The 27638-nt window shown below is 43.5% G+C and overlaps 1 protein-coding gene across 1 annotated transcript; it reads left to right on the forward strand.

Moving 5' to 3' along the window:
* LOC139759558 (uncharacterized) lies at positions 1-27481 on the forward strand. The gene is made up of 4 exons (XM_071681825.1): positions 1-135; positions 15835-15950; positions 16297-17203; positions 25268-27481. The coding sequence occupies exons 1-4, from the start codon at positions 99-101 to the stop codon at positions 26257-26259; spliced, it is 2052 nt and encodes a 683-aa protein (XP_071537926.1). The 5' UTR covers positions 1-98; the 3' UTR covers positions 26260-27481.
* The last annotated feature ends 157 nt before the right edge of the window (positions 27482-27638 follow it).

Here is a 27638-nt window from a genome sequence, read left to right on the forward strand (position 1 = left end):
CGGGATGCTTCGAGTGGGATGAGTATAAAAGTTTAAGAATGGCGGTGTCTTTTCCGAGTCGAGTTGTCGATTGTGAGCCTCTCTAGAGACAACTGGGGATGCGGCTGCCGTTAGCGAAGCTGGTGTTGGTGATTGGTAAGTGAACAACTCGTGGATTACTTGAGTGCCTGTCTTCAGCAACTGTCAAAAACACGGACAAGAGACCAGTTCCAAAGGACGAAAGCTAACGGGAATCAGCAAGTAGTGCAACTGTGTTCCGAAACAGTTAGTCAGCGGAGAAAACTGCTTCGAAAGCGAGAGTGAATCTTGGTCAGTGTGCCGCCCGCTGGTTCCCTAGGTGTTGGCTTTAGCAAGCCTTGGACTGTGACATACGCACATTTCTTCTTGCACACCGAATGCTAATGGATTCAATTGTTTCGGTCAATACATGAATACTGGATTCAGTGAATTTGACGCTAGACTTAAAATGCAAAAGATTTTCAACGTTGTCGCAAGTGTTTAGCAAGAAACAGAAAATATAAGATAGTTAAAAATGAATAATAATAATAATAATAATAACTTACATATTCATCGCTTTCTGGAGATCGGTGATGCTCCCATTGGGAAGTTCTCAGCAAATATAAGACAACAATTCACGGAAGAATGATGTGACCAGTGAACACATGCCACACCCGAGCAACACTGTGGACGCAAAGGCCATATTGAGGCCAATCCATTCATGACGACCCGTTAAGAATCCGTAAAAACAGGTTGTGAATTGTCAACCTCAATACTTAACATCCGTATCGCTCTTCTCGAGAACTCATCCGCCTTCTTCCAAGTTATATAAATTCTTTTCGGTATTTTGAGAATATCTGAAGTTTGATTACAATGAGCTGTGTTATCTTTGTTCACTTTATTCCCCGGCACCACATGCTAGTTCATGATGATACTATCTTTGGATCTTAGCATTAAAAGCTTATCGCTACCCTGCAGTTCATAGCACTGAAGAGCGAAATGAAAAAAGTGATTAGTAATTCAAGAGAAAAATCAAAATTACATTTCAGAATCATACCTTCTCCATCGTATTGAGTAATCTCATCTTAGAATGATGCTAACGTCAAACAATAAAAGGTTTAATGTAAAAAAAAAAAGACATGAATAACAAATGTAGCAATAACAGAAAATAGCAACGAAACAATAGACATACGGAATGGATAACCTTCGCATCTGATAAAGAGGTGTGTGTGTGTGTGTGTGTGTGTGTGTGTGTGTGTGTGTGTGTGTGTGTGTGTTGGGGGGGAGGGGCTGCCGGGGGGTGTAGCCTAAAGCTAATCCCAACACCCGGACATGCGTGTTCCAGCAGTGATGCTCACCCTTCCAGCTGAGGAGTCACAGGGATGATGTAACTGGTTGTACATCATCCTGACGCTCGCGACTGAAGGGTTCCAGCGCCCCACACCCTCTCACGTCTGGGTTCCAGACATGATTAATATGCAGACTCAAATTTTACTTAGAGGATTGCCATGTCGTCTGACTTGCTCTAAACCATTGTTGCTGCGTTCTCAGTCGTGTGAGCTGCATTGCTAAAGCTCTTCCTTACTTCTGAATGTCGTTATATCCTAAATGATGAATTATCGAAACACAAAAACGCGCAAGTTTCCTGATGGTTTGTAGAGGTACTCACGCATGTAATATGTATCTAAGGGTATTTTGCTTGCTGCCAAATTCATCGTCTTTTTAGCTGCATACGAGAACTATGTATAACGAATAGCTTTATTAGGACCAGCTAAGGTTTCTTGTTGTTGGTAACACCAGCCGTTGCCTAGGAACTATTCCTGACATAGTGGTGGGTTAGACCGTGTTAGTTACACTGTTACATTAGTTGTGTTGGGGGAAAAGTGATTGTAGTTTGGTTGGTCCTGAGAAAAAAAAAAAAAACTTGTAAGTTGGGAGGTTAAAGAAACAAAAGATGTAACCAGAAATTCTCGCCAACACTTGGGTAGAGTAGTGCATCCTGCGTCAGGGGCAGATGACAGAGGACCCCCGACGGTGTGTCCTCGTTGCAAAACTCGATTTCATCGACCTAGGGTGAGCAGGACTGGTAGTCATTTGAATACTTTGTTACTAACGAGTTTAGGAAACTTCCGAGACAAGTGAATTTTGTGCAGTCGACTCACACCAGACTATCTTTACGTCTTATGACAGGTTGCGTTTTAAGTGTCATGTCTCCCTACTTATTCATTTAGAATCGATCTAGTCTGCTTTGTCAAATTTATAGTTTTCTCCTAATGCCTCAGATTAACTAGGGATCCACCTGTACCTTCCTGTGTCAGTTCATGGGTGAAAACGCTCTCATATTATCCTGTCTTTATTCTCATTTACTTACTAAAACTTTCGCTAGACATGCAATCCTTTGTACATGATCTCTTTACCAAATTTCCATCATTACATCCATCAATATCAAAAAGTTTCACGTGGGAGGAATGAGAAATGGCACAGATGTTAGGAACATCTAGATATTTGAAGGTACTGTGACGTTATACAGAGCTAGCGAGGGTCATCATTAATAATATACAGATTATGTTTTCGCCCTTTCATAGCAAATGATATTGTTATCTTTAGTCTGAAACGATTCACCAACACGTATGGCAAGACACAAAGACAAACTTTATCAATTAATCACTTTCTGTATCTGTTTCACTGTGCATTGAATACATTCTATATTCCCGTCGCACATCCTCTTCAACGGTGAGTACTTATAGAAGATGAGTTCCATTTGGTTCCCAACGAGAGATCAGGCTTGCATCCTCGATCATTTTCAGAGAACATTTTCGGTTCTTTCTTCTTACACCCAAGAGCTTCACTCCTCATCACCGCACGATCAGTAAAACCATTAAATCTCTGATGAGCGCCTCCGAGTGATCTCCGACCAGGAGGATCAGCCATTATTGATCGTAATAGATTGATAGACCGTTCGAATCAGTTATTGATGATATTCCCTTACCCTTACGAGCTCGTAAAAGGCCATTTTATCTGTCAAGCAAGATCGCACCGTGAGAACCTGAAGAGCGAAGTGAAGGGATTGTGTGAGAAGGTCTTTTGTGGCTCTGGCTGTGTTGAGTCCTCGACCGCCAACCCCATGTTAATGATGGGAACAGATGTGAGCCATTAGCATGGCAGGAGGAAGAGAGGGCGATGTTGTGGTGGAGGGTGGTTTATGGTGAATGCTGTCAGGTTCTGGTGAGTTTCGATGGCGAAAGGTGACGGTATCTTTACTTGTAATGTTAAGGGAAAGATTGAACAGGAAATACATATATCTGTTTTGCTATATGGAACGGATAGATCGTTAAGAGATTATAGAAAACAGCGCTATTCCTGTCGTCTCACATACCGGCACTAGAGGTGCCCGAACTCAATCTCTCTCCAGAGATGATGATGACGATGATGACAGATATAAAGCCTCGCAAACCCGCCAGAACGCAGGGAGGGCTGTTAGGTCAACACCTTACATCAGAGGCGGTGAAGGCCTCAGTGGCAGGAGCCAGCCAGATAACTCCGGGAGCGAGGGAAACCCCCCCCCCTCAACAACCCCCACCCCCATGACTTGCACCCCACGTCCATCTCTCCCTCTTGTTGTCTCCTCCATGACACACGGTTTTACCCCTATGACCCATGGTCTCCCCATGACCCACGATCTCCTCGAAACCCACGGTGCCCCTCTTTGACCTGTAGCGCCCCATGTCAGAGAACCCGTATGAACGACATGACCCATAACCCATGACCCATGACCCACGACCCTTATGACCTATGACTCACGACCCTATGAGCCCATAAACCGCATGACTCATAACCCCAATGACTCATAACCCTCATGACCTATAACCCCATAACTTACAACCCAACATAACCTATAACCGCCGTGAACTACAACCTCTATGACTCATAACCACTTATATAAGAACCCATAACCTCACGACTTATAACCTCATGACCTACATTGTCCATGACCAACAGTCGCCCCATGACCCAAGCTTTGGTGTTACGGTCACGTATACCCTCACATGCACACACACACACACACACACACACACACACACACACACACACACACACATACACACACACACACTTTTTGGTATCATAATTATTATCCTTTGACCCAGTTAGTTTGAAAAATGCTCTAAATCGAATTTAAAAGAAATGGTTCATTGTAGGAAGGTATACTAGCTTAACATCAGGTCCATTCATAAGAGATAAGAAGAACCTAGGAAATAAGAGAGATTTTTATCTTTAAAGCCTGAGATTCTGTTTCGAGAAACATTAGATTATATGATACCAATGAAACAATAAAAGGAAGTCAGAGTGATAACTGCAAAACAAAACTGAAGTCAAAATTCGGAATATCTGACTGAGATGCAACCCCGTGGGGCAAAGCAGTGATCGAGAGGCAACGGTCCGACCTCAGAACCCGTCTACCTCGACTCTCGTCCAGCTGTTGTTGCTTCTGGAAGCATCAGATCTAACGTGCAGTGCAGGATCATTTATAAGGTATAAGCACCTCGCTGCGGGAGTGAAATGGGGATTTTATTGAGTGAGGTATGTGGGCTGTGCGAGCTGGTGGGTACGTCTGGCTGGGTAAGCACCTCAATTTGATGCTGTGTGTGTGTGTGTGTGTGTGTGTGTGTGTGTGTGTGTGTGTGTGTGTGTGCATATAGATTTCGATAGGTAGATATCACTAAAACTGTTGCTGATCCTCCCTCTGAAAAACTAATGAACAGAATTATCGGTTGTCTTCTATTTGAACTTCTGTTGCCGGTAATGTCCTTCCTTTAGGCAATTCTTGCATGCTATCCCATCACGTACAGAATTCTCTCCTGAACACCACCGATCCTGTCGCTGCTGACTAACCTTAGAGCCTTTACTGCTCCTCTCCCTCCTCCCTCACTTAACATCTGACACTTATACGACTACGGTTCTTGCCCCTCCATAACCTAACTCCAGCGTCTCCTCCTACAAACTCCTTTAAGAAACCAGGGGACATTACTACGTAAATCTTAGTACTATCACTAAGGGAAATCGACCAAGTTAGCGCACTAACCCACTGACTGCAGTTGAAGGAAGATGAGGGATGGTCGATTAAATTTGTGACAATGTTTGACCCCGAGTACAGAATTCCCCTTGGAACGCTGCTTAATTGTAGTGTTTGATCCATTTCTTTCCCGACATGAATTTGTTGCTTCAGGACTTAATTTCAATGGAAGGGATGAACCTAAGAGCGATAAGTGAGCTAAGAGAAAAGGAGTCTTGGAGTATTTGCACACGTTTGTTTTGTTGACTTTAACGACGGATTTGCCGTACAGGTCCATAACAGGGTTATGTAAACTCAGCGTGAAGAGAAACCCTTTGTATTGGTTGAAACACTGCCATTTAAGGTTTGCTGCACACTGATGATATATCGCTTCCCTTGTTTGTTCTCTGGTGTGAGGCCTAACCCAAGAGTACTTCTTTTGCATTTAACATCTATTCTTATGCTTTTAAAATCTTCGACATAAGATACTGGTATTTCGTGAGTATACTGTCTATAGAGATGAGATATACCAACTTGTTTCCATAAGATGACGTTAAAAGAATCCATTCAGACTATTAGAGAGCCTCACAGAAATATAAGAGGCACACACGATAAAGGGTAAAGATAGGAAGAGTGAGTGTACAGAGAGGAAGGAGAGAGAGCAGCAGCCAAGTAGTGAGTCGGCGTCCGCCGGGAGGCAGACGGCTCGTCTAGTATGGCAATAAGTGATGCATAATGCTTCGGCAAGGCCTCCCTCTCTCGCGGCCTTGGAGTGAAGAATATCCTCCTACTCCTCCTCCTTCTCCTCCTTTCTCATTCCCACTCAGCAATTTCACTCATCTCTCTCACCGCTTCTTGTTCTCATCCGGGTCAAATATCCTTACCCCTTATTCCAGCCGATGTTCCTGCGGACCTCAAGTCCTCCAGTTGTATAATTTGAGGCTTTACCGTTAGGATAAACCAGTTGGGTCGGCAGTGCGTGGTTGAGTTGGATGCAAGGATAACACTCAAGGTTAACTGGAGAGGCTGCCTGGGGTGGCAGAGGATGGGGAAGGGGGTGCTACAAGGGGAAAGATACTGAGAAGAAGAGCCTGGACGACGGGGGCGGGAGGAGGAGGGGATGGAGGTAAACGTGCATCACTGTCCTTCCATGACGTGGGGATCTGCATCCAGCCGCTGCCAGAGTGGGCCACCCGCCCACTCCTCTGATTTCCGACGACGCTGAAGAAGGCCACGAGGGTGACGGTCGGATGCTGTGAATGACGGAGGGAGAAGGAAAATTTGGAGCATCAGCGGACCGCGCGACACCACCCTGACGTGCCGAGCGCCAGAGACTGGATGGCCTCGAGGCTCAAAAGTCTTCAAAGTGATTTTTGTTTTTCTTGGCAGTAGTGTGATGATCCAAGTTTTGCTCTGTCCCCCTGAATATTGCAGAAGAAATGGTCGTAACGTAAGGGGTGTGTGATCTGTCTTCTCTACGATGTTCCATGAAGAAATGCAGTCATTTTCATCCCCTTCCACAACTTTCTCTGCCTTCCCCTTCATCCGGCCATCTAAGTTGGTGATAGAATATGGATTCCCTCGACCAGACTTGACAAGCAACTAATTTATGGCTTACGGCTGTAGTTCGTCTATATCTATGTTGTGGCCAGCAGGATCGTCTCTGATGAGTCCAAGCTGGACGTGTGACGAAGATGAAGGGTAGTTACGATGAGAGACGTATTTAACCCTATCCAACCCTTCAGTTGGCTGCTTGGTGACGGAAAGCACCAGATATGAATAACTTTTTCTCTTCATCTGTATTATCACGCATGTTGTGCTTTGAGTCCTCCACTGGCGTTAACCTTCGTTTGCGAGTGTGCTTGGGAGAGGAGTGAGAGAGAGGATAGGGAGGCCAGGGGAACAGTCAGGCAAGACGTATCCGTCGACAATAAATCATCAGACAGAAAATCATCATCGAAATAATACCTGCAATTTATAATGATAGAAATTGAATTAAATGTTGTTACTCGACCCTGCAGCAGCTGGTGGTCAAGACCCGGCACAGACACACAGCGAGGAAGTAAATCGTCAAGCCACTTTGACAACTTTTCTTACGGGTGACTGCATTAAAGTGGGAGTTTACAACATCAGTAAACCTAAAGCCCAAGATGCAGCCTTGAACTTTCACTTGACCCGCTAAAGCAACAATGGCGAGCGACCTCCTGCTTGTGTCATCCCTGGCCCTGAAGTGTCACATACCTGGAAGCTTGTCTTGGTCTACATCTAAGGTCTACATCACCATCTGCATGACCTTCATAGAATGATGTTGTTACTGGAGTCCATCATTTTTACCCTTAAAGGAGGGTAGATTACGGCCTTCAGTGTATCAGTTACTACAGGATTCAAGGTTTTACATGTAATCTCATTCTACGTGGATCGAGCTGTCGCCCCTCGCATGAAGATCAGTGCATCAGTGCATCTTGGATCCTTGAGGATTATGAAGGTTATTAATTTGCTGATTCATACTTTGATTTTGTCTCGGGTGCAGGAAAAGAAGTCATTGACTTCACTGAAATTTCCCCGAACGTATTATAAGAACTTAGATGCCTCCAATACTTCCTTCTTTTCCATGTGGTTACGAGACATTTCCTCCTGTCAGTCAGTTCCCTTGTGGCCTCAAATCTCACCGAAGAAAGTTTTCAGCCCGGGGGTGCTGGGCTGTTGTGTTGTGGTTACCCAGCGATGTATGAGACAAGTCATCTTGTGTCCCGGGGTAACCAGGTAAAACTTTCGCCCAGGAGTCGTAGTGATTTTCTGAGGACCAACGATTACTGGGGAAATTTTAGGTAATTGTTGCGGAGACTAATCTCCTATTTCTTCTCTGTGTTTCGCGCTGCTCTCTCCCTGAACCTCACTTGTGACGTAGAGATAATGGAAGTGAATCAGAGGGAGAGAGAGAGAGAGAGAGAGAGAGAGAGTCAGCCCGTGTGTGTAGTGACAGTCTTGTGAGAAAGTGAGAGTGAGAGAGTCAGCCCGTGTGTGTAGTGCCAGTCTTGTGAGAAAGTGAGAGTGGGTCGCCTGCCACCGTTAGCTGTTGTCACTATTTAGATACTTGTCTTAGGCCTCATTCATTCCATCTGACACTTCTAATCAAAGGACACACTATACCACAAACTCCAGGGCTTCTTCTCAAGCTTAGGGTCATGTGATACATCATTATATTGTTTTAATGGCCACTTTGTATACTTATGCCAGGCTATTCCAGAAATTTGCATGCCGTAATGAGAATAATAAAGGGATTTTTTGTAAACAGCGAAAAGAGGGATGATATAAGGGTCACTAATGATGATTTCGATAAAGATTATTGTGATAATGGTGATATCAGACTTTCTCCTTATGTTTGATAAGGAATCAGTTTAATCTTAAGACTCTCGTGGAAAAGGAGGTCATGTCGAGCGGTCACCGAATATCTCGCTTTGGCTGTTGAGTGATAAGAGGGCAAACTTAGGAGTCGTCCTTCTCTTATTCAATCTCTCTTCGCCTTCTATTTGTCCTTCTTTCCTTCTCTTAAACTTTCGAATTACTCGATTATTTACCCGTCGTCAGCCTCTTTCCATAGAGCAAAGCGAATGTCCTTCACCTCTATACCGTCAAGAGGGTCGTCTACCAATAATGTAAACAAACATGGCGGTGATGTAACGCCCAGGTGAGGGGGTAGAGGTGCGCCATCTACCTCCACCCATCTTCCTCCCGCTACCCTCCCAGATCCACCCCCTCTCCTCCCACGGCAAGTGAGCCAAGATGGTGGTCTGCGTCTGGTTTAGTCCATCATCTTGGTGAGGCAGGGATTTCATAGTCGGTCCGAGAGGCGGAGTATGTGTGTTGTTGACGACTTAGGTTGCTTGATGGAAGAGAGAGAGAGAGAGAGAGAGAGAGAGAGAGAGAGAGAGAGAGAGAGAGAGAGAGAGAGAGAGAGAGAGAGAGAGAGAGAAATATTCATATATATATTCTTTTTTTTTTTTTGGATAGTAGCGACCCTGAGCCACAGCAGGGAATCCGAGAAGCCTCCACTGTGTGAGGCATATTTACAGATGAGCGACACACATCCGCCTGGTTGCCTCAAACCCAAGTACCTCAAATTAAGTAGAGCCAAGCTAGAATACCCCCATTTCTCATTAAGTGTTTTCATCACTACACATTACGTCGTAAGGGAATAGTATTTAGACCTACTCAGCAGGAACAATTTTCGCTTCGAAAGGATCGTCAAGAAAACGAGACAAGACTGACGCATCACGCCACCATAAGAGGCAAGAGGAGGAGGGGGAGGGGAGGAAAGGCTCCTGTACAAACAGCCATGATAAGTTGTTTCAACACACCCACACAGCAGAGAAAGCCAATATCTCACACACGTAATGAATCTGGGCGAGGATGTCCAATTAAACAGACCCTCCCTCACCCCCTTCCCCCAAACTCTACTCTCGTAAGAAGAAAATAATCAATTAGTGACAGTAAAAGAAAATACCCCCTCAATGACGTCAAACGTAGTCCTCCCCCTACCAGCTAGCTTGCGTGACCTTCAGACTTGAGTGTTGAGGGCGGTTTATGAATCCAGTGAGAGTCAGTCTCACTGGAGTGGGTGTTGACTGAGGGAGGGAGCTGATTGTCATGTTTGGTGTCGCAGGGAATTTTTTCTTCGCTAATCTGATCCATTAGGGGATCTTTTCAATACAGTGATGCCCCTTGGTCTCTCTGAGCTACGGTGGTGTAGCTGGATGACCTGAGAGAGAGAGAGAGAGAGAGAGAGAGAGAGAGAGAGAGAGAGAGAGAGAGAGAGAGAGACAGAGAGAGAGGGAGAGAGAGCCAGCCATGGACTCATCATCCGTACCCATCAACAGGAGCGGCAGCAGCAGCAGCACGGCAGTATACAACGCCGCCTTGCCGCTGCTCGTCCTCCTATCTCTTCCCTCAGAGCCTCTCCCACAAGTAGCTGTCGTCCTTCCAGTTACCTAAATCGTGCCGCGGGCTCCAGGCTGCATTACCCTGCTCTCTCACCACCTGCATAACCCTGGCAGTAAAGCGGGTCAAACGAACATCGGGTACGAGGAGCATGAAGCAGTTGCGCCCCTCTGTGCCTGGCATGGAAGCGGGTGAAGCGCTCTCCGATTAAACCGTGTCTTTGTCCTTGGCGCCCGTGTATATCGTCTCCCGTGACCGCTTCCTCATTGCCCGAGCGACGATGGGGCTGAAGATTCATTGTTTATCCGATATATATATATATATATATATATATATATATAATATATATATATATATATATATATATATATATATATATATATATATATATATATATTGCACAAGGTGCTATTTCACACTCATAATGCTTTGTCTCCTTTTCACTTTGGTGTGTGTGTGTGTGTGTGTGTGTGTGTGATTCATATGAAGTAAAGTGTGGCTTCGCCCTTCCGGTGGGGAAGCTCAACTGATGGAGGTTGGCTGTTCAGGTCAGGTCTTGAAAGAATCTGGGTCAAGGAAGACACTAGATCACATCTCTTCAGTGTCCAGTTAGATATACTTCCCTAGACGTTTCCTGTTTAGGTTAGGTTCTTGCATGGTCCTCCCACAGTTTATTTTCTTCCTTTGCTTCCTCCTCTAGTCTTACCACTCCCCTTTTCTTTTTAGCCTTTCCTAATACTCAATATCCCCTCTTTTCTTTAGCTTCTTGTCTTATCATTTCTCCGTATCTCTATAATTTTCAAACACATTCTCACCTTCTGTTCCCTTCTTCCTTCTGTATCCTGCTTTCATTCTTTCTCTTGATGCTCCTTTGTCATACTTTCTTCTCCCTGTGTTATCAGCTATCAGCGGACGGGAGTATGACAAGCAAGTCTGGAGCCAAGGCTACCACCAACCCTCTGACCTGCTTCTCTGCCTCACCAGCTCCCATGGCGTCTTCCCCAGCGTCAGATTAATCGTTACATCTATTACCGTTCACCTGATGTCATCCGCTGTTCAGTGTTGCTTGTTAACCGTCAATTCTTGCCCGTGTGTTGTTCTGTTGACCCATACTCTATCGGGCCACCATTCAAGATATACTGATACTTCTGTTCCTCAAATTTAACACAAGGATTAAACCTGAAGATACTAGATTCATTTCATTTGGTAAGATTTCAAAGTTTTGTATACATCGCAAAGACATATAAGATACTGTTGCCTTCTAACATCTTGTCCATATCCAGAACACGACTCTGAAAACAACTTTCCAATCTTCATCTCCTCCAAACTTCATCTCCTCTCTTAATACTTCATGTACATATGTTACCTTAATTCTGTCTTACTTTCGAGGTTCTTTATCCGTTTTGCTCGTCTCCCTTTTCACGGGAGAGGATGGCGTGAAAATTGAAAAAAATGCCTTCGAGAACTTTCCATTTACTATTCAATAGTGACGGTATCCACAAAGTTAAGTCAGACAGCGGTGGGAGAATAAACATCCATGTTTACAAAATTGAATCCTGTCTGGCGAGGGAGTGAGCTGAGTTCCGGCCTTATACGGCTTAGTAACGTTACTTTCCCTCCCTTCAGCTGCAGAACGTTAAACTTGGTTTAAAGGTCAGCCGTTCCCGTATGGTTGTGAAGTATCTTATTTCATGAATCTGTGACTTTAGTTGTTACATTCCTCCTTCGGTAACATCGTAACAGTCCAATAGAGCTTCTGTTACATGTCTCAGTATAACATCCGCTTCGCTTCATTCAGATATGGTCAAGGATTTCCAGGTTATGAAAAAGCAGCTTCGAAAAATGGACTTATTATATGAGTTACAGGTCTAACGTAAATCCTTTATTCGATTAGTATCCGAAGGCAAACAAGAGATTTTAATGAGGTTAGATTCCTTGACCTTAGAGCCTCGAGTCAAGTGAACAAGCAGGCTGTTCTTATATGAGATGACATCACGAAGATGAATCTCTCGACCTATCAGAAACTTCAAGAAAATCGTAGTGTTCTCTCGCCTTCTGAAAGATATTAACAATGTATCTTTTTTCAAAATCTCTACATTTTTTGAGGGACTGTCGACGAATTAATTCACAAGATTAAATTCTAAGTTTATTTTGCAGAAAGCAAAAAAAAGATTCTGTCCATAGATGTTGTATCTTCATTGATGTTCAAACGGTGATGCAATCCTGTGGCGCCACATATCCTGCTGACCTACCATGGCATAATGGCACTAGTGATTGATCAGCTCCCGGTATTTTCTCCATCACCATCTTCCACTTTGGGCTTGAGTGACCCAAGCCATCGTCTCTTGAGAAACTAATATACTCAGTAGCTTAATGCGCTGCCTCAGTTCATGACATGCGTGTCTAGTTTCCTACTACTACAAGTCATGAATCTCGCCCACGGAGTTAAAGTAGATTACCGTTATAAATGACATTCAGCCGAATCAAACAATTTAGGGATTTCGCAACACTGACATCCATTTTCTCCTTTATGATGCGATGGTGATTTTGGGGATCAACAAGTTAATGCAGTGGTCCCTCTGACATTGTTTTGTTCGTGCATACAAAGTGTTGTGAAAGTTGCAAGGCAAGATGTGAAAATAACACCCTCCCTTCATGAAATTTATGATTAACGGTGATTTTTCTTCTTATCTACGATTCTTATATATCTAATAATATTAGAAAAGAAACATAGGATACATAATGTAAAGAATAAGTACGCCTGTCATTTTACAAATGCATCTACCTTTTTTTCGCAAAATCTGCTCTCATGTCTGTTAAATTTGATGTACCTTTCACGAACGTTTAGGATTAACAAATTCAAAATAACGCAGACTTTTTAAGTAAAGGGATATTGTTAAGCCCTTAGACTAAATGTCCCATGGTGCACTAGCTGAGCGGATCGAATCAGGTCCAAGAGAGACTCGCTGCCTGGCAGCCGAGGAAAAAGAGATTTCAACGCAGCAACAGATACCAATCTTGGCTTCCGTACGCACGGTGCATACCGAGCATTAAGATTTGTAAGTTCTTTAATATAATGATGAAAAAAGATCTGATGCTCTTATGCTCTGATTAAGATATTACCAATATATTCATAAGTTGTAAATGCAAGTGCTCTTTTCTTCTTTTTCTCTGGGATATTGTTAACGAATAAGGTCAAAGGTTCGAGCTCCTCCGGTATAAGACTGAACCTCATATGGCATAAGATTCAAGCTCTCTTGGTATGAGTCTCAAGCTCTCCCGGTACAATACTTGAATTTTTCTGGTAAAAGACTTAACCTCCTGGTATAGAACTGATCCCTCTGATATTTCATTTATGCTCTCATGTATAAGCCTTAAGCTATTCTCTATAACACTCAAGCTCTGCAAATATCAGAGTTTAATTCCTCTACTGCCGAACTTGTCTCTACAAGACTTAATCTCTTTAGAATCATTCAGTTTTGTTTCTTCACTTCACCTGTCTCTATCTGTCGACAGCCATAAGTCCAAACGAGCCTGTGGGAGCCCAACTCTCCCTTGCATACTCCATATAAGTGTTGACGAAGGTTACCATCTTCAAGACACCACGAATTCCTCGGAAGCCGTAGGGTGCCAGAAGGTTCTGGCCAAACCCAGTCATTTGCATACAAAGGACCTTTATGCCATTTAATGGATTCGAAACACCGTTCGTCTTTTTTGACTTGTGTCTCTTTGTTTTGCCATCATGCATACCTTCTCGCCGACCGTAAGATATAACTGTTCATTGAAAAGACATTAGATTTTATGAACGCGGAACATCTTAAGATTCGTGTAGAGAGAGAGAGAGAGAGAGAGAGAGAGAGAGAGAGAGAGAGAGAGAGAGAGAGAGAGAGAGAGAGGTGGTGCAACCTAAAGTTTCATTCCTTCACGAAGGTGAGAGTCATCTTGGCACTCCTTTAGGCAACTGGCTGGAACGGGTTCCACACCTTTTAAGATACTTTCATAGTAATCCTGAAGGACAACCCAACGATAAAACTCCTGTTTGAATACATATATATATATATATATATATATATATATATATATATATATATATATATATATATATATATATATATATATATATATATATATATATAGTCACGTGTCTCTGACCAGGTGCCCACAAAACCCCGATTCTAATCAGGCGATCATAGGGGCCAGCATAGGCCGCTGATGTCATGTACCTTGTTCCAAGGACCTCCTGTACATATTTCACTGATTAGGTATCAGCGTAAGTTCTCTGTCTGTATAGCCTGAACGATTGAACATATCAAGACTCGTCAATGAAATGTGATAATGTTATTCAGAACACAATAAGAACTCGAAAATAGAAAAGTACATATATAATCTAGTTCATAAGTTAAAGTTAATTTTGCAGATATTCACGACTTAAGTGAGAAGTTTAGGGTCATGGCATCCAAACGCTCGGAGAAGATTTGAAAAGAAGTTTAATATTTTTCTTTTACATATTTACACGAAAGATGATAACACAAGGATAAGATTTAATAACCTCTCACGAGAGAGTTTAGGCATACACTTATTTTATCTTTAGTTTATCCTACCTTTATACTCAAGTTCATCTCATTTAGCGCACTTTACATGAACACTAGAGTAAAAGACCTATCGAAAGCGTCCCCTGTATCGTCCATGACCGTTGGTATCGTCCACGACTTTTGGTATCGTCCACGACTGTTGGTATCGTCCACGACTATTGGTATCGTCCACGACTTTTGGTATCGTCCACGACTGTTGGTATAATCCGCGACTGTTAGTGTCAACCATTATGGTCAAACTCCAGGCACTTGAAGGATATATCTATGCAGGATCTGAAGAAGAGGGGTAAGGGTGGCACCTGTCCTGTGGGTTATGCACGAGTTCCTATGTGCTGTGAGCTAGAGCAGTGAGTCGACCATGATGTAAAGGTCTTTAGCTGTTCTTGGCATCCGTCTATGCAACTCTGGTGCGTAGGATTACCGTAATTTTGTATTTCATAATGCATCACTACGCTGATATGCCAAGAACTATATACCACTGATGCATGTGAGGACATATTTGTAGACAGATATACAAATGTATACACATGTGCGTATATGAATGAGGAATTGGTACATGTAGACCAAGTCAAGAGAAGGGACAAAACGAGTGTAAAACTCTTTCCTCGTAACACACAAATGGTAAACACACACACACACACACACACACACACACACACACACACACACACACACACACACACACACTGACTCTCATTAACGGTATCCTACCTTCCATGCTCTTCAGATTGGCAAGAAAAATTTCCAAATAGTATTACAAGATTTAATGGCATAGTAATGTCCAAAGATTGTCAACCTATCATTACTGTATAGAATTATCAATCATTTTTGTCTTGTTGCTAATTTCCTAAGTGTTAACAGAGCTTAGATGATAAGCTCGATAGAAAATAGATAAGATAAGACACAAGATAAATGGCAATTATCTTAAAAGTTTGATATAGATTTGCATGAAGAAGTGAGCAAATGATAGAAGTCTCTATACTCTAGATTTCCTGCCATAACAAGCAAAGGAATAGAAATGCTTGCATCTTGTATAAGAACCATCATTTCCCTTCGCTATTTTGATAACATTACAATAATAACTTGTCTTACATAAAGTTACTTAGCCCTACGTGACAGTTGATGCTAACACCAGTATTACAAGAGCTGTGTCTCTTTTCATGAACACTAAGTTTCATTTCCGAGTGGTGTAGACAAGAACCTCACCCTTACGTATATTTATATTCTAACTTTATTTTCTTCCTGGGTTTACAGGGTGTGTTGGTGTAACATGGGCCCAAAGTGTCGGCTATTCGTACCTTCCTCCGGTTGATTCTCTTATACCTGGAGGTAATGTAGTAAGGCCTCAGACTTCCCGTCCCCAGACCAAAGTGAGTATCACTACCACGACGTCGCCGTAGATAAGTAGAGTTGTGAAATATATATAGATTGGCTCACTAGAGCTGTGATGTTTGTGTGATACTTTGATTCATGGCGCAATTTTTCCCCTCTTTTGATTCATGATAAGCCTTCCCTTTCCTCATTTGATTCATGGTGAGATTTCTTCTCTTTGCTTCATGGTAAAACTTCCCCCCCTTCGATTCATGGTGAAAGTTCTTCCCTTTGATTCATGGTGAAACTTTCTCCCCTTCGATTCATGGTGAAACTTATCCATTTTCTATTTGTGGGATCCTCGTTCTTGTGACTAAAGTTGAAATTTGTCTTCTTCCCATACAGCCTACCGTACCGCCAAGGCCGCCCACTCGGCCTCCTCAGACTTACCCACCTTCTACTTATCCTACTCCTCGTCCTCCTACAAGACCACCCACTAGACCACCTACAAGACCACCTACACGACCACCCACAAGGCCACCTACAAGGCCACCTACAAGACCGCCTACAAGACCACCTACAAGACCGCCTACAAGACCACCCACAAGACCTCCTACAAGACCGCCTACAAGACCACCCACAAGACCACCTACAAGACCGCCTACAAGACCACCCACAAGACCACCCACAAGACCACCTACAAGACCACCTACAAGACCTCCAACAAGACCAACTCGTCCTCCTACAAGGCCAACATACCCTACCCGTCCACCAACAACCCCTACCCGTCCACCAACAATCCCTACCCGTCCACCAACCATACCTACCCGTCCTATTACAAGGCCAACTCCTCCTCCTACAAGGCCAACATACCCTACCCGTCCACCAACATACCCTACCCGTCCACCAACAACCCCTACCCGTCCACCAACCATACCTACCCGTCCTATTACAAGGCCACCTCGTCCTCCCACAAGACCCCCTACTCAGCCTCCAACGTATCCAACTGTAAGACCTACTCCTCCCCCTACAAGACCTCCTACCCCCACTAGACCTCCAACTCGGCCTACTCGACCCACACCTCGTCCGCCTACCCAGCCCCCTACTCGACCCACACCCCGTCCTCCTACTACTCCTGATGACCATGATCACGACCACGACCACCACCACGACCATCACCACCACCACCACCACAGCGACGACCCCCTGCAGTGGCTACGAGATTCCGTGCCTGGGGAACCTGGAGATGACTACCCAATCTTCGGCTGGCCCATCCCTGACACCGCCTTCTCTTGCTCCGGCAGACCTGCAGGTGAGTGATCAAGAATCTTTTTTATCGCGAATCCAGAGATTCAGGGCTTCCCTGCAACCTTAGATCATAAGCGAGCATCAGATGTGTGATGAATACGTCATCCAAGATCTCTCTGGATTATTGATATCAGGGTATCTGTATAAGTGGCCAATTACATTAAAGAAAAAGATAGGCAACTGAAGATAAGCCACCCCACCCAGCTGGATGATGGGCCTGGAAGGATTTCCAAGGTCGCCCTCCTCCGCAGCCGCCATACAACACAGGAAGAGGTGGAGGCGGCGGCTTCCCTCCACTTCCTCGTTACATCGTTCGTGTATGTCTGAGCCACAGCTGATCCACCTGGTAGAGGTCTAATGCAAAAGCTATTTTTCCACGCTCGGGTGGCTGGCTCTCGTTTTTCTCTGGATGTATTAGTCAATTTCTCAGTAGTACGTCTTTGTCTATGTCTGTCTGTCTTCCGTTACATCGTCTGTGTATGTCTTTCTCCCAAAATATGTCATTGGGTAGATCAAAATGTCTATACTGAACACAGACTCTATAAAGATCTATCAGCGTTCATTTCATCGTCAACATTGTTGCTCCTGGGAACCCAAGGTGTGACAGTTTGTTCTGGCAAATCAAAGGGAATCGCTATTCCCATATACAGTGAGGAGATTTGCTCTTAAAAATTGGAAAGAAACGAAAATGATTTCCAAGTATTTCAAGTATAGAGCAAGCGATGCCTCCGGCCTACACGATAGAGACATTAGCTTACCGAGGCGTGACGGCGGGACTAGACATAGTCCGCAACACAAGGTGTGACAGAATGTGACACATCTGACCTCTGGTAACGACCCCGAATCGTAACAACGACCTCTTGCGCCGTTCTGAGTGACACCTGGATACAACACCGTGGTCGGGTGCTCCTGGGGTCAAGGTAGAAGAGAGAGAGAGAGGAAAAAAAAAGGAAATCATGTTTAGTAATCAGGAAACATAACGCATTGCCGGATGCTCAGGACATCTGCATATGGCCAGCACGAGCGGACAGAAAACATAGGAAGGATCACAGAAGGATAGGGGAACATTAGGATAACTAAGAGAGTGATATACTATATCCTTCAGACATAATGATCACTAGGATCCTTCCCGGTGTCGCTAAGACCATCTCACGATGAGAGACATTTCACTCACATGAGTAACACTGGCTAACAGGATCCAGTGACGATATAGAATTCCAGAAATAAACTTTACCTCAAGAGACGCCACTGTCGCTAACCCGTTCTTGTCTTGGCGTGACGCCTTCCTCGCCGATGGGCGGCCCGGCACGTACACCTACATCATGAACCCACCTCATCACCGAGCTTGCCATGACACACACACACACACACACACACACATAAATATATATATATATATATATATATATATATATATATATATATATATATATGGGGGTATACGTGAAAATAACTGGGTCATAATGGTACATTTGATGGCAGTTTTAGCAAAAGTACGTTTCATTTAAACTATGAAGAATAATGTACCTGCAGGACTGAATCTATACAAACCAAAGAAGGCCTAAATCCATGTGTACAGTACACAGGATTGGAAGTATGCATAAGCACACTACAGGCCCAAGGGTATACATATGCACAACTAAGATCACCCAGGCGGTTCGAACCAGTCCCGAGATGACGTCAGTCCCGGTATTCGCGGCTGATGTACGATAATCATCGACACGACCTACGTGATACCTCAACTTACCCTTATAAGAAACGTCCGCTTATTTTACTGGTAACTTGACGAGTAAATTATGGCTTCCCAACTTAACGAAAATAGTTTAAATCATTGGGTGTCAGGTTCATGACGGTGATTGATTAGTTCTGTTTACGATATTTTTTGTTTGTTTGCTAGAGCTTGTGACAAGATACTCGCCGTCTTGTCGTCGACCTTACAAAATACGTGCGTGTGTGTGTGTGTGTGTGTGTGTGTGTGTGTGTGTGGCCCCAGAGACGAAAAGGGTTCAGGGCCGATGGGCAGGGTCAGGGTCGGCTTCTCAGGTCTCAAGGATAGCGGAACAGGATGCAAGACCAACACAACCACCCCTTACCGGCAGTGAAACGAATCTATCTCACTACCCGGCTTCGGTTCCTTGGTTTAGAATGTACCTCACTACCGAGCTTCGGTTCCTTAGAGTCGAATCTATCTCACCGCCAAGCATCGGCTCCTTAGATTCGAGTCTATCTCACCTTCAAACATCGTTACCTTAGATTGGGTTTTAAAAGGTTTAAAGCCAATCTAAGGAACCGAAGCTTGGTGGTGAGGTAGAGTCGACCTATCAAGCTTGATTCTCGAGACTCTCTAGCTTCAAAGATCCTTTGTTTACTGCGATGGTGTGGCTTATCATGGTGGCTGAAAAGCTTGGTGTGGCAAGAGGCACTTGTTTGAGTTAGTATACTCGTCCTGCCCGAGGTGAACTCGACTTAGAAGACCTGAAGTGTCAGACTTGTGTTGAGAGGATGCATTTCAGCCGTCGAATGTAGGAGCAAGTTTTTACCTCTGCTGGAAATATACCTTGGAATCACAAGTGAAACGTAAGTGAGAATTTTAGTTGAAAAAAGTTAGAGCTTTAAGGATTTGACCCTTACTGAGGTGCAAACTTGCCTCATCTGGGGAATCTACTTTAATGAAGAGATTTGCTATAACGAGTTGACTTGCCTTGCTTGGGGAACTTACCTTAATAAGGAGATTTGCCTTATTTGGTTAAGCAAGTGTTACTGGGAACAGAAAGGCGCTGCACAGTAGAAACCGTAAATTAAAGTGGATGGTTGACTTAACTAGTTGCCTGACCCATCAGGTGACTGACCAAAGTAGGTTCCTAGTGAAAGAAAAATGACAATCCTTAGGGTCTGACATAAGATATAAGCTTAGGAAATCAGTATGTGTACAAACTTTGCTTAACAGACGAAACCAGAGAGGGAATCACCAGGGTTAAAAGATATGTTTGCGTCATTTGTCAAGGCTACTGCGGCTGCTGGGTGTGTACGGATGTGTGTGCGTCTGCGTGTCTTTGTGTACGTTATTACACGTACCTACTTATGATTACCTATTTGTACTGTACGTGGAGGAAGTTTCATACTCGTGGACCCCCAGCTATTGAACATTTTCTTCCTTTACGTAACATTTTCAATTCTGTACGCTGTCTTCATTCACAGTTTCATTATTCACTTCATTCCACTCATACACTTCTTTTGTGTTATGAAAATACACATTTTTACACATTTCTGAACAAGTATCTTAGTTGTGTGTGTTATGGCCTTTGTATATTCTGCCTGTGCCTCTCTTAAAGAACTGTTCACTGTTGATGTCGTCATACTGGTTCATGTGCTTTTGTGTTTACATGCGTGTTACTGACTGTCATGGCACGAATTGTGATGGATTACTCATGTTCACCAGAACCGTCATGCCATGGTTCTCATAGCTTGCCCATGTTCATCAGAACTGTCATGCCATGGTCCTGTTTACTCATCCATGTTCACCTGAACCATCATGCCATGGTTTTGTTTGCTAGTCCATGTTCACCTGAGCAAAAGAAAAGACGACTGATACATCACACGAGAAGAAAATCCAAATTTGTTCACCTCCCGCAACTATTGTCATGGCTACTCTCGAGAGAGCAGAGAGTCAAATACAAGGAGACGTTCAGTGGGAGTGAGCAGAGGATCAGCAGGGTAGAGTAGCAGGAAATAAGACAAGCGGAGGGTCGCGGGGCTGACAAAGAGAGAAGCAAACAAGTATGTCGTAAGTACGATTGAGAAAGGAGGCAAGCAAACAAGCAGGCATCAGCAGAGATGAGCAGTAGGCAAGCACACAAGTAAGTCGTCAGTAGGAGTGAGCAGGAGTTAAACAGATAAAAAAGACACGAGTAAACTCTCTCCGTACACCACAGTCACATGATGATGCAGGCGAGAGTGTCCTTGCTACCCCGGTCTCCTGACGAGCTTCGCATACAAACGAAGCGCGTGAACCCTCCCTCCTAACAGGGCACCTCGTCGTACAAATTCACTTTCTTGTCAAGGTTTTCTGTAGAAAAAAATAAATAGCGGGAGAAGTGCAGCACACACACACACACACACACACACACACACACACACACACACATCCGATCGTTGGGAGGAGGCATAGGGGGAGTGGGTGTCGGTCGTCCGTACTAGTGGCAAGTCTTCGTCCGTCCAGTGGCTAGTCATCATACGCACTAGTGACTAGTCATCGTCCGTACCAGTGGCAAGTCTTCGTCTGTGTGCTATGTCCATGGTGAATAAAATGATGTATGCAAGCGTCACATACGAGAAAATGAAGATGTTCAAGAAATACGTCTGAAATGTATATCTATTTCAAATGCGGCGGCACGATGGTCAACGAGAAACGGAATGTTCATGTCGTTGTACGCTGAATACAGCCTCTTGTGCCGTGTTAGCCAAATATTTGATCATTGGATTTGGATGATTTAACACACGGAGGAGAGGGGCCGATAGGTAACCAAGATCACCTCGACCTGCCGCTTGACAAGTGACGTAGAATTTGGAAGTTTATCGCTGGATAACGATCTTTTCCTTAATATAGTGCCTGACCTCGCGTGAGGAGTAGAATTGGTCCTCATCAGAGTAAAAGTCACATTGTCATTCCTCCAAGCGGGGAAAAATGTCAGTAACCTACCTTTCCTAAGATCCCTGGGAAATGTCACATTCCTATGGTGTCAGCGATATAGACATTGACGAATCCTGAACTCTAGGGAATTACCACTGTCCTTCAACATTCTCTGGATGGAACCCACGTCCTGGGGACTGGTAAGGCAGACGGGGTCAGGCAGGTGTCATCTTGCATTACCGAAGCTTATGTGCGTCCTTGATCAATCTCGGTGACGTTTTCCATCACCTTACTTAAGCGGTTCATTGATCTTATCCTTCAACTCAGGTCATCTGTTTCTCTTGAATAATCTGCTCCTTCAGTTTCAACATGTTTCCTCAGACTTATAGAATCTACAACTTTACTATCAATTTTCTTCTTGCCTTAGCTAATGTCTATATCTAACCACTGAATGGTCTATCCTTCAGATTCACTGATATGTATATTTGATTTTAACAGTCTCCGATCCTGGCATCTCCTCCCCTTAATCTTCAATATGCGACTCCTCAAACTTCAAATAATCCACTCCTAAAACCAGGAAGTAATCAATATATATATATATATATATATATATATATATATATATATATATATATATATATATATATATATATATATACACACACGAAAGAAATGATAATCTTATCTTTCATGAAATCAGAGACCGTTAGAATACATCATGATATCCTGTTGCATCATAAATATTCAGTTTCAGTTCGACTCCCAGTACGACGAGGCCCGCAGCGTCGCCCGTCTTAATCATTATTACTATGTCGGTGTACGTAGCGAGTTGCATACATGTAATTCTTATCATTGTTTGACTCATATTCAATGCTGATCAACATTCATCATCAGAATGATCTTAAGTTTTAACAAATTGTATTTAATGGCTTACCTGTGTGTTTACTCAAGAAGGAGTATAATGATAGAACCAGTTTTAAGCGGAATTGTTTACGGTAATTGAAGAAGCCTTCACTACCAAATTGTAAATATAATTTCAGTGCCACTTTTCCAATTTACATTGACGTAATATAGTGCAATACCTTGTATCAAAGTTGAGTTTACCGTCGATACGTGTCTGGATACAAAAGAAAAAAAAAGGAAGACCTCTTGATGGCTCGAGGACTAGTTGGAGCCGAAAGAGAAACTGACAGCTGATTACCTTGACAGCCCACAGGACCGGCCTAGACATCAGGCCCGTTCAGCTGTCGCGCGCCTCCACCGTTACATGAGTAACACAAACATCATCTCTGTTACCAAGAAGGACATTTGATGCCAACACCCAGCACGAGGAGAGACCGCACAAAAACACTGAGTATTCATTGAAGATGTCACTAACTGACCCCCTCCGCCAAGTGAAACTCGTTCACCTCGTTTTCTTCTGTACAGATAAGTGTAAGACTGAACGAGTTGATTTCAAAACGCCAGGCTGCGTGAGGGTCGCCCTCTTTTTCTGTGCAGAAGTAACTGATCCAGGATCAAGCGTGAGGAAGGCCAGACAAAAACGAAAGCAATTACCACAAGGTTTTGGGCTCATCTTTGAAGCAACAGAAGTGAGCAGGAACGGTGGATGGGATGAGTTGTGTGTGTGTGTGTGTGTGTGTGTGTGTGTGTGTGTGTGTTACCCCCCTCCTCGTTTGGGAACTTGAACATTTGCCACTTTAACACACTCGCTTCTCATAAGAAATAGCTTGAACCACCCAGCAGAGGTCAAAGGTGTGGGAGACAGGAGGCAGAGACGCTGTGAAGTGACTGGAGATTATTTTCCTGTTCACACGACCCCTGTAAGTATGAGACTGTGGAATAGCTATATATATATATATATATATATATATATATATATATATATATATATATATATATATATATATATATATATATTGATATTGATATTTATTTCATCTATTATACTTAACCGCGGTCTCCTGCTTTAGCGAGGTAGCGCAAGGAAACAGGCGAGGAAGGGCCCAACCCACCGACATATCCATGTATATACATAAACGCCCACACACCCACATATACATACATATACATTACAACGTATATATGCATATACATACACAGACATATACATATATGCACATGTATGTATCCATACTCGCTGCCTTCATCCATTCCGTCGCCATCCCCGCACACACGTAATAGCATTCCACCCAACCCCCCCATCTCCCCTCCAGCGAGGCAGCGCCAGGAACAGACAAAAAGGCCACATTCGTTTACACTCAATCTCTAACTGTCATGTGTAATGCACCGAAACCACAGCTCCCTTTTTCCACTTCCAGACCCCACAGACCTTTCCATGGTTTACCCCAGACGTTTTACATGTCCTTGTTCAATCCATTGACAGCACGTTGACCCCGGTATACCGCATGGTTCCAATTTACTCTATTCCTTGCACGCCTTTCACCCTCCTGTATGTTCAGGTCCCAATCGCTCAAAATCTTTTTCACTCCATTCTTCCACTTCCAGTTTGGTCTCCCACTTCTTCCCTCCACCTCGGACACATGTATCCTCCATGTCAATCTTTCCACTCTCATTCTCTCCATGTGTCCAAACCATTTCAACACACCCTATTCTGCTCTTTCAACCAATCTTTTTATTACCACACATCTCTCTTACCCTTTCACTACTTACTCGATCAAACCACCTCATACTACATATTGTCCTCAAACATTTCATTTCCAGCACATCCACCCTCGTCCGCACAACCCTATCTATAGCCTATGCCTCACAACCATATAACATTGTTGGAAACACTGTTCCTTCAAACATATCCATTTTCGCTCTCCGAGATAACGCTCTAATCTTCCACACATTCTTCAACGCTCCCAGAACCTTCGCTCCCGCCCCCACCCTGTGACTCACTTCCACTTCCATGGTACCATCCGCTGTTAAGCCTACTCGCAGATATCTAAAACACTTCGCTTCCTCCAGTTTTTCCCCATTCAAAGTTATCTCCCAATTAACTTGTCCCTCAACTCTACTAAATTTAATAACCTTGCTCTTATTCACGTTTACTCTCAACTTTCTTCTTTCACACACTTTACCAAACTCAGTCAACACCTTCTGCAGTTTCTCACACAAATCAGCCACCAGCGCTGTATCATCAGCAAACAACTGACTCACTTCCCAAGCCCTCTCATCCAGAAAAGACCGATATATATATATATATATATATATATATATATATATATATATATATATATATATATATATATATATATATATATATATATATATATATATACATATATGAATTAACGTACGTATCTATTTCATCTTGCATAAACAAACACACCTCTGTAAATATCTTAATTCAATTAGTTTCTAATGTTCATGAATAATTTTCCTCCAAGTACATTTTGGATAAATTACTAATCACCTCTGCTCCTTCTACAGGTTACTATGCAGACCCAGAAACTCGCTGCCAAGTGTTCCATGTTTGTAACTACAATGTCGGCATCAAGTTCCTATGCCCCAATGGCACTATCTTTAGCCAGGAACATTTCTCCTGCCTGTGGTGGAATCAGGTTAACTGTGGGGATGCAGAATCCTTCTATGAACTCAACACAGAAATTGGAGTGGTACCTGAAGGAAGTCCCTTCCAACCAAAACCCACCCAAGGCACCGACTCTTTTCTAGTACCTAGCATCGTTCAGCCACCCACTCCAGTCGTTGAGCCATTTATCCCAGTATCTCAGCAACCTGCGACTCGCCCTCCATTTCAGCCTTCCTTGACTCCATCTCCACCATCATACCAACCTCAGCCTCCCAAGCCATCAACCCGGCCACCATTCCGACCTCAGCCTTCCCCGACTCCATCTCCACCATCATACCAACCTCAGCCTCCCAAGCCATCAACCCGGCCACCATTCCGACCTCGGCCTCCTCCAACTCAACCATCATACCAACCTCAGCCTCCTAAGCCATCAACCCGGCCTCCATTCCGACCTCGGCCTTCCCCGACTCCATCTCCACCATCATACCAGCCTCAGCCTCCCAAGCCATCAACCCGGCCACCATTCCGACCTCGGCCTCCTCCAACTCCACCATCATACCAACCTCAGCCTCCCAAGACATCAACCCGGCCACCATTCCGACCTCGGCCTTCCCCAACTCCAGCTCCACCATCATACCAACCTCAGCCTCCCAAGGTTTCAACCCGGCCACCAATCCAACCTCAGCCTACCAGGCCTCCATTCCAAGCTAAGCCAACACCGGGCAAGCCTTCCATTCCAGCCCTACCCCAAACTCCCAAGCAGCCTGTGTCAACTCGCCCCCGTCCTCAACACTTCACATCTACCCCTCGCCCTATCATCCAGGAGCCCATAACAGGATACCCTACTATACCTGAACCCCCTATTGGCCTTTACCTCACCCCTAATTTCTGAAATGGACTTTAACTAAGGTCACTGAAGGTCAGCACAGAATCATCCTCTACCGACTTCAACGAAGATGGACACTGAAACGGAGCACTGAAGCAGGTCTCGTGCTCCGTTGGAAGTCTCCTTGCTCCTGGCTGTTTCTTGGCTTGTGGCAAGAGTAGAGGAGGCTACGCTCGAATACTGTACAGATAATGTACTATAGTATATGTAAAAAATATACATAAACACATATTAAGAATCTTCAAATCCCAATATTTTCTATTTGAATATTGCATGAGCATTGCCTGATCTGTTTAACCTAAATTGGACTGTCATGTATAAAGCTTTATGTACACATCAAATTGGTTTATGATACGCACAAACGTGTAAATATATGGGTCAAATGCCAAGACATGTATAAGATTAAAATTTCTTGCCAAAAAGTATGTACTCCACTATGGATTAACAAAACCATTTGACATGCACTTTGCTTATCAATTACATCCTTTCATGGATAATTTTACAGTAAAGACATTCAATGCACATGCAGTGCAACTGAATAAATTATTGTCCATCACAATAAGAAAGAAAAAGTAAATTACTGGTACAATTGTATGAGTTATATTCAACCTGTCTATGTACTTCACAAATTAACCTTATATATTCTCATATCCTTGGCCTAATGCTGAAGGCCTTAGAATTGGGCTTTTTTCATTTGAGACACTCTGAAAAGCAAAGAAATATCATAAATCATCTATGTGATTTGATCCTTTATACTGGCTCATTTAAACTTAAATTTACAACTTTCGTCGTATTGGTGGTTTTCCACTGCCCATATTGTCTTCCCTGGATGAGAGGTCTGTACATTTGAACAGCAAACAAGTTGCTGGAAAGTTCAGCATACATTTTCAGATACCATGATAAGACTGCAGAGGAAAATGGTGGCAACAATTGGTTTGACTCAATGTAACAATATAATAAATGATACAAGTACCTTTACACAAATCGATTTTATCAGTAGCACATCGACTGGAAAAAATGCAAGACCTACTTCACAACAAAATATATGATAATTAGCCAAAGGTGACGTTTCTATAATGCTATTTACATGATGAGCATTATACGAATATCACCTCAAGAGACATACGGAAATGTTTTTCCATGTTTCTAATCGGATAATTGGATTGTGTACAGTGCTGGTTGCGTTTGCATGCTGTAACCATAGGATTAATAAACAAACCTGAATGTATCTTTGGTTTTGATGTCCCTTATAAAGACATACACTCACAAATAAAAAAGGTCTATTATAAACATCATTCATTAATGTTGTTCCAGGTGTTTGTGGCATAGATTGAAAACTCATTTCTGCATGGCTGCCTGGATACCTCATAGGGAAAGACTAGATT

This window comes from Panulirus ornatus, chromosome 33 (genome assembly GCF_036320965.1).
Source record: "Panulirus ornatus isolate Po-2019 chromosome 33, ASM3632096v1, whole genome shotgun sequence".
Lineage (NCBI taxonomy): Eukaryota > Metazoa > Arthropoda > Malacostraca > Decapoda > Palinuridae > Panulirus > Panulirus ornatus.